The 8833-nt window shown below is 46.6% G+C and overlaps 1 protein-coding gene across 1 annotated transcript in view; it reads right to left on the reverse strand.

Annotated features, from left to right (window-relative positions):
- Positions 1–6592, reverse strand: part of SEC63 (SEC63 homolog, protein translocation regulator) — a 200299-nt gene extending 193707 nt beyond the window's left edge. Inside the window, exon 1 of the mRNA XM_030199182.1 lies at positions 6368–6592. Coding sequence (XP_030055042.1) covers positions 6368–6491 — 124 coding nt within the window. The 5' untranslated portion in view covers positions 6492–6592. The remainder of the gene's footprint in view (positions 1–6367) is intronic.
- Between the last annotated feature and the right edge of the window lie 2241 nt (positions 6593–8833).

The following is an 8833-nucleotide window of genomic DNA, read 5'->3' on the forward strand; positions in this document are numbered from 1 at the left end:
ATCCAACTCACTTGTGGCTGAAAAGTGAAAGGCATACTATCCCAACGCTGCTCTTCGAATCCCATAGAAAAAGCAGTGTTTAACTACCTCAGCCGCCATACAATACAAGCTAAAAATAAAACCATGTCAGCAAACTCAACAAGGCAACACAAGTAATTGGGAAGCAAAGCCAGTGCCGGGCAGACTTCTGCTGTGCCCTGATCGTGACTGCACAGATTCAGCTTCGGTAGCTGGAGAACAAGGCCAGTGCCAGGCAGACTTCTACATCTGTGCACTAAAAATGGTAAGGACAAATCAAGTATCACATCATACCTGATGCTATGAGTTTATCTTTGTTGGGAAAACTGGATGGATCCTACAGGTCTTTTACCTGCCGTCATCTACTACATTACTATGAATTTAAAAGTACTCACCCCACAAAGCTGCTTAGAAAGACACCACAAAACTTTGTCAACTGTGTGTAGAAGACAAGTGCTGTTCAGAAGAAATACTGGAAGAACAACCTCCACCTCAAAGCGTGCTTTTAATATGGACAATTAAAGGGTTAAAATGAGTGAAGGAATGAAGAGTAACAAAAAAAAACAGGGGAAGAGAATGACAGGGGGGACGGGGACAGAACCCACAGGGACAAACTGTCCCCGTATCATTCTGTACTTTGACAGCTGTTAATGAACTGGACAGTTATGTATGTTCGAGTGATTCTAATTTGCTGGCAAAATTTGCATGGGGGATCCTGTGCATTCTTGCACATCTTTTGAGAAGACATTTCTTTTGCAAAAAAGGACTGTGGAGGACAGGAGAGCTAGACTGAATCCTAAGATTGCTGATGACTTATTATTCATCCACAGATTTAAAAAATCATAACAGTGCTTTGTAGGGCATATTTCTTCCCTATCAGGGCATACAGAGTGGACTGTATTTTTTATCCCTGGGTGTATTAGGGTTTTTTTTTGGGGTAGTAGAAGTCATCTATTGATGGGGTTGGAAGGGTACAGGGTGGTAGGGGGAGGTTATTATAGTTGCTTGCTATTGTTTTCTATTTGTGATTTTTAAACAGTTGTACAGAAAATTGTTCCTTTAAATATAAAGCTATAAGTGTTCGAGGCTTCGGCAGATGAGGACAGAGCCCGCGGGGACAGAGATTGAGACAGGGCCCTGCGGGGATGGAGACAGAGATCGCAGGGACGGGGACAAGCTTTGTCTCCATGTCATTCTCTAACCAGGAGCTAGTGAGAGATCGCCCATCAACTGCTAGAAATAGAGATATACTAACTGACCAAGGAGCACACTGTCCTATATATGAGTTCAATCCAGTGCTCTCATTTCCACCTGCTGGTAAACAAATCCAGAGACTTTGGAGTTATGACCATCTGCTGCTGATGACAAGGAAGTTACAGCTATTCTCAAGATCATAAAAACCTACACTGAAAGCTTGCCTAATTCACACGCCGATGATCAGAGGAAACGTGGGCGCTAGAGGCTATTAGCACCATACTAGTACCCACGTTTCCTACCGCCCCATGATCAGAGCCCCCAAGCACGTGAAACAACTTGCTTGAGGGCTCTGACCACATGCATACTAAACAGGTATTTTATTATCCCCCCCCCAATAATCGGGGGGGGGGGGGCAGTGCACCAAACATTGGTGCTTTGCCCGCGGCAAACCCTAAGTCAGCTTAGAACACTGGGGAGGAATGGTGAGCCCTGTACAGCATGTATCTGCATGCTAGCAGGCCCCCCCACAGGAGCACCGCAGGCCCCCCCAAGCCAGAGACATGGGGCTCCAGCCCCCTTTAACACCCCAATAAAAAAAAGCCCCACTAGGCCACAAACATGAGCCCCCCCCCACCCTGGTATTCTAGCCGCCCCCTTCCCTGCCCCCCTGTAACTGAGTATCGTAGCTGAGGAGGGAGTAGTACTTGCTCTTCCAGCGCCACCTTGAAAATGGCAGCACCCAGCTCTGCCCAACTCCCTTAAATAGTGGTGGTCCCACCCAGATCTCCAGCCCTCTGTTAACTTCTGTCGGGGGGGGGGGGGGGGTCAGCCCCTATGTCGCTGGCTTAGGGTGGGTGTATGGGGGTTTGGGGGCACTGGTCACCAGGGCCTTGCACTGCAGGTGGTCTGGGGGTCCCATAGACCTCCATCCCCCATGTTTGACAGGTCTGGGCTTTTGACAGCCCGGACTTTACAAACAAGTGCAGGAGGATTGTGCCCGAGCACATATTCTGACAGAAACCTCCCGCACTTTTACCCTATAATCAGAGATAATAGCATGTTTAAATCTGCATGTTGATATCGCTAATGATAGGAACGGTAAAGTCCAGCGCTGTTTGGAACATCGCAGGACCTTTGATTGTCTGCACTTCAAATATGAACAAGCAGCAGCCAGCATTCAGTAAACAGACTACATTTATCCTAACATTTAGATGAGAAACATAAGAATAGCCATACTAGGTCAGAGCAATAATCCATCTAGTCCAGCATCCTGCTTCCAACAGTGACCAACAAGTACCTGGCTGGCAGAAACTCAAATAGTAGCAACATTCCTTGAAAAAGTCAGCCTAATACCAATATTAGAGAACCTACTGAATTACATAAAATAAAAGCTTACTTATTTCACCCTTTTGACTGAACTGCCCAGGTATGGTGAACAAATTCTGCTTCTATTAATACAAAATAACTGCCCCAAATAGTTTCTTCAGAGCTACAGTTTGTTGCCAGAAGGCACATCTCTGCTCTGTGAGTTCACAGAGAGCTCCCTACAGTACAGTATGCAATTACTCTTCTCCCTGGAAAGCCCACAGTAAAGAGAGCAGAAAACAAAACAATTTGCCCAAGAGGCAAACGATGCACACAAAGCAGCAAACGGGTGGGAGAAGAAAGTGGTGAGCACGTCCCTTCATCCATCCTCAATCAGAAAGAAAGAAAAAATATCAACAATAAGTACACAATGCCAATCAGAGAAGCAACAGAATGGTAGATGCTGCAGACTAGATAAGAAGTCGAGGACAGTGAAGGTAAGAGGAAAGCTGATGACCAGGAACGAGGCAAGGGAAATACAGGAGACAAAGAACTTGAGGAAGAGACTGAAGTAAAGACTTGGAAGACAGAAAGTATGGGGATGGGGTGTTAAAGAGAGGAAATGGCTTGGCAGGATCAACACTGTCAACAGATGGAAAAAAAAGGGCGGGTGGAATAGGGGCAGGAGAATTAGAATTAAACTCTGGAATTTGTTGCCAGAGAATGTGGTAAAGGCGGTTAGCTTAGCAGAGTTTAAAAAAAGGTTTGGCCGCCTTCCTAAAGGAAAAGTCCATAGACCATTATTAAATTGACTTGGGGAAAATCCACTGCTCATTTCTGGGATAAGCAGCATAAAATGTATTGAGCTTCTTCGGGATCTTGCCAGGTATTTGTGACCTGGATTGGCCACTGTGGCAATACTTATGTACTTGTGTAGAATCACGAGAGAAAGTAAAGAGTCCTAACCACTGCTCACTTGCCTGTATCTTTTATCCCCTCCTCTTTAATTCCCCTTACCTCTTAGTTGTTCTGTCTGTTACCCGTCTTATTTACACACGCTGGGAAAAAAACAAAGGTCCATCAAGCCCAGCACTCTCAGACAGCAGCCAATCCAGGCCCCAAGAACCTGGCAAAAACCCCAAATTTTATAATGATCAATGGACTTTTCCTTCAGGAATCTGTCCAGACCCCCTTTAAACTCAGCAAGTCCAGCTGCCGTCACTACCTTCTCCGGCAATGAGTTCCAGAGTCTAAGAACGAGCTGAGTAAAGAAAAACTTTCTCTGATTCGTTTTAAACCTACCACATTCTAATTTCATCTTGTGTCCCCTGGTTCTATTATTGTTAGAAAGTGTAAACAAACGCTTCACATCTGTCTGCTCTACCCCACTCATTATTTTGTAGACCTCTATCATATCACCCCTCAGCCGCCTTTTCTCCAGGCTAAAGAGTCCTAGCCGTCTTAACCTCTCCTCATAGGGTAGTCGTCCCATCCCTTTTATCATTTTTGTCGCCCTTCTCTGCACCTTCTCCAATTCCTTTATATCTTTTTTTGAGATGCGGCGACCAGAACTGAACACAATACTCCAGGTGCGGTCGCACCATTGAGCGATATAACGGCATTATAACATCCTCATGTTTGTTTTCCATTCCTTTTCTTTAAATATGTTTTTATTAGGTAGAGAAACACACTTTACAGAAAACCAAAACACACCAAATAAATACAAGAATTATGCAATATGTTACATTCTTAAGGAAACATACGCTGCGCTTGATAACAAAATTCTACTTTAGCAGCCGTAGCTTTGCCACAATTTATAACCTCGTTTCTTGACACACATACATGGAGTTTCCCCTATCTTTTTTTTATTTTTTTTCCCTGTGGGCCCCCCTATTTTCCATCCCTTTTCTAATAATACTCAACATTCTGTTGGCCTTCATAGATTGTAAGCTCTTTGAGCAGGGACTGTCTTTATGTGTATGGTGTACAGCGCTGCATATGCCTTGTAGCGCTATAGAAGTGTTAAGTAGTAGTAGAGAAGCTGACATAAGAGAAGAGTGGATGCAGGTGGGCCAGGGAGGAGGGATGGAGCAGTTACGGCGGGTAGGGGAGGGTAAGAGGTGGAGGAGGAAAAGCAAAGTACGCTGGCTGCAAAGAGCAAATAATCAAGAAACTTCAGACAGCTCAGAATACTGCAGCTAGACTCATATTCGGCAAATCAAAATATGAAAGTGCTAAACCCCTATGAGAAAAGCTACACTGGTTCCCACTCAAAGAACGCATCACGTTCAAAATATGCATCCTAGTTCACAAAATCATTCACGGAGACGCCCCGGCATACATAGTAACATAGTAGATGATGGCAGAAAAAGACCTGAACGGTCCTTCCAGTCTGGCCAACAAGATAAACTCATATGTGCTACTTTTTGTGTATACCTTGATTTGTACCTGTCCTCTTCAGGGCACAGACCGTATAAGTCTGCCCAGCACTATCCCCGCATCCCACTACCGGCTCTGCCACCCAATCTCGGCTAAGCTCCTGAGGATCCTTTCCTTCTGAACAGGATTCCTTTGTGTTTATCCCATGCATGTTTGAATTCCGTTACCGTTTTCATCTCCACCACCTCCCGCGGGAGAGCATTCCAAGCATCCACTACTCTCTCCGTGCAAAAATACTTCCTGACATTTTTCTTGAGTCTGCCCCCCCCCCCCCCCTTCAATCTCATTTCATGCCCTCTCGTTCTACCGCCTTCCCATCTCCGGAAAAGGTTTGTTTGCGGATTAATACCTTTCAAATATTTGAATGTCTGTATCATATCACCCCTGTTCCTCCTTTCCTCCAGGGTATACATGTTCAGGTCAGCAAGTCTCTCCTCATACGTCTTGTAACGCAAATCCCATACCATACTCGTAGCTTTTCTTTGCACCGCTTCGATTCTTTTTACATCCTTAGCAAGATACATGTCAGACCTGATAGGCTTACCACCCAGGAATGGTAAAAAATCATACCGCACATTCCTTAATCTTCACTTCCCCAACTGTAAAGGTCTAAAATACAAACTAACGCATGCGTCAACCTTTTCATACCTGAGCACACAATTCTGGAATGCGCTGTCGCGCAACTTAAAAACGATCCATGAATGAACTAACTTCCGCAACCTACTGAAGACCCATCTCTTCAACAAGGCATACCACAAGGACCAACAAATGTGAACTCCTACACATATATCCAGAATTGCCTTACATAGTAACATAGTAGATGACGGCAGAAAAAGACCTGCATGGTCCATCCAGTCTGCCCAGTCTACCTTACCTTGAATTTGTACCTGTCCTTTTCAGGGCACAGACCATATAAGTCTGCCCAGCAGTATTTCCCGCCTCCCAACCACCAGTCCCGCCTCCCATCACCGGCTCTGGTACAGACCGTATAAGTCTGCCCTCCCCTATCCTCGCCTCCCAACCACCACCCCCTCTTCCCCCCAACTGCTCCGCCACCCAATTTCAGCTAAGCTTCTGAGGATCCATTCCTTCTGCACAGGATTCCTCTATGCATATCCCACGCATGTTTGATGCATTGTTACGATATTTACCTGTTACACTACTATCATGCTTTATTATTATCATGTTACCCAAGATCCTTATGCAATACTAAATGTCTATTTTCTTATATATTTTCATTGAGCCTGTAAAGAGGTGGGAAAATGTGGGATACAAATGCAATAAATGTCGGGGTGGGATGGGGGGGGGGGGGTGGAGGAAACTAAGCCAAAGCAAGCGTAGAGTGGGGGAGGGGCAGTGTCAGTGGGGAAAGGGGGCGCGTGAGGAGGAGAGCGCCGCCCGCACTCACCAGTGTTCTGGTCCCGGGGCCAGAGGTAGTAGGTGGCCGGGAAGACGATGAGTCCCACGAACGACGTGAGGAAATAGAAGAAGGTGTTGCCGCTGTCGTCATACTGGAACTGCTGGCCGGCCATGGCGGCTGCGGCCCCTCACCGGGGACAAGACCAGCAGCAGCCACTGAGCCCCCGCGCACCGTGAGCAACTCTGAGGCAGGCCCTGCGTCTGTGACGTGGCTCCACCCCGCGTGCGTACGCGAAGCAGACCTAGCCGACCAAAGCGACGACGACCTCCAATCCGCTCTCCAGCCCTGAGCGGTTCGCCCGCCCTGCTTATGGCTCCGCCCTCAGCTTGTTCTCGTGCGGAGCACGTAGCCGTTACGGAGGGAACCAATCCGCGCTCGCGCCGTGGTGGAGGAGGTGTTTCTTTCCAAGAAGAGCAGCAGAGTAGAGTAGTAGTACGTGTCTTTAGGTTTAGGAATGGATGGATGGATGGATGGATGGTGGAGGCGCGCTCTGCACGTGACGTGACTGCAGGGGACAGATGCGCCATTTTGGATTTGGGTAACTTACTTAACTCTCTTTAATACAGTACTAGAAGAAGTGGGAACTAGGGAAAGGGGACGGACAGCCTCTTCTTCACTCTTGCAGAGGTGCCAAGGGTGGTACATCCCAAAGCTGGACGTTTACCACTGCTGTGTTAGAGACTGAAGGCAAAAGTAGAGACTAATAGACGATTCACCACTGGAGACGTGAGTCCAACAGTCTTTATTATATCAGAGATAACAACCCGACACAGGCCGTGTTTCGACACTAAAAAGCGTCTGCATCAGGGGTCAATAAATACACCAAGTAATGAATGCAAAACGAAGAGTCCTACTTGTATATGTGTTGTCAACTCACTGATCACGTAGCACCAAACAGAATATGCTGGATACAAACTATCAGAGCAAAATGAGATTGCAGGCCCCAGCCCTGTCTAAAACCAGTCCTGACAGATTCACATTCATTCCACATTTTTCTAGTAAAAAAGGTGCTGGTACTCAAATGCTAGTCTGCCCTTCAGAGGTGGGGTGATTACTGAGAGACCCACCCCACAATAGCCAGGCCCCCTGCAGCCAGTCACAGAATCTCTGACAAGGCAGAATTGGTTTGTAGAGCCTGAGCTCTTTCATTAAAACTTGGGGACCATGGGCCAATTTCAGCACATAATGGAAAAGGTGCTGGTAGTCAAATGCCAGGCCACCCTTCAGGTGTGGGGTGATCACTGAGGGACCCACCCCACAACAGCCGGGACCCCTGCAACCAGTCACAGAATCTCTGACAAGGCAGAATTGGTGTGTAGAGCCTGAGCTCTTTCATTAAAACTTGGGGACCATGGGCCAATTTCAGCACATAATGGAAAAGGTGCTGGTAGTCAAATGCTAGGCTACCCTTCAGGGGTGGGGTGATCACCGAGGGACCCACTCAGAAGCGGAACCAGGTTGAAGGCATGGGGGGAGCAGAGAGCAGACTTCTGCTGGCGCCCCCCCTAGCTATGCCTTTGGACCCACCCCACAATAGCCAGGCCCCCTGCAACCAGTCACAGAATCTCTGACAAGGCAGAATTGGTGTGTAGAGCCTGAGCTCTTTCATTAAAACTTGGGGACCATGGGTCAATTTTAGCAGACAATGGAAAAGGTGCCGGTACTTAGTACCCCCTCAAAAAAAAGCCCTGCATACAACAGACATATTCTAATCACTAAATATAAAATAAACATTTTTTTTCTACCTTTGTTATCTGGTCATTTTATTTTTCTTGTGGTGTTGGTCCCAGTCTTTGGTTTCTGCTTTCCGCTGTCTTTTTTCTTATCTATCTTGCTAGAGTCTCCTTGTCCATTTGGCACCTTTCTCACCATGACCCCCACTCATCTTCTCTCTGAGGCCCTTATCTATCTGTAGGCGCGAAACCAGCACTATGAAGCATTATATATAGTACTATATGTGTTCCTGTATAACAAAGATATGTAGGATTATAATACACGGCCCTATCCAGTATTAGCAACCTCACTTAATACAGACCATGATTTTTCATCTTTCACTGCTAAAGTCTATTGTTAAATGAGCCTCGACCTTGCATACAGAATGCTGCCAAAGACACCAGTTTACCAGAATAACAACATTCTCATCGGCACCAATGTTGTGGCCAGACCAGCCAAGAAGTCTTGGAATCTCCCATGCACCCGGAGAGACACTGTGGCTGCCAAGATTGCAATTGTTCATGAAACCCCGGCTTCTTGTCACAGTGACCCCATCAATGTGGTGCCAGTGAGACAATGTTGCGGCCCCTGAAGTCACAACAATGGGGATAACAAAATGTTACGTGTGCATCACCAACAAGACCAGAATACACTTCATTAACACTGTTGCAGCCCGTGATTTCTATATAAAAGGAGCTATTATCTGAGGCACAGGCTGCTGTGTTGACATTCAATCCAAGG

Source organism: Microcaecilia unicolor, chromosome 3 (genome assembly GCF_901765095.1).
Source record: "Microcaecilia unicolor chromosome 3, aMicUni1.1, whole genome shotgun sequence".
NCBI classification, from domain to species: domain Eukaryota; kingdom Metazoa; phylum Chordata; class Amphibia; order Gymnophiona; family Siphonopidae; genus Microcaecilia; species Microcaecilia unicolor.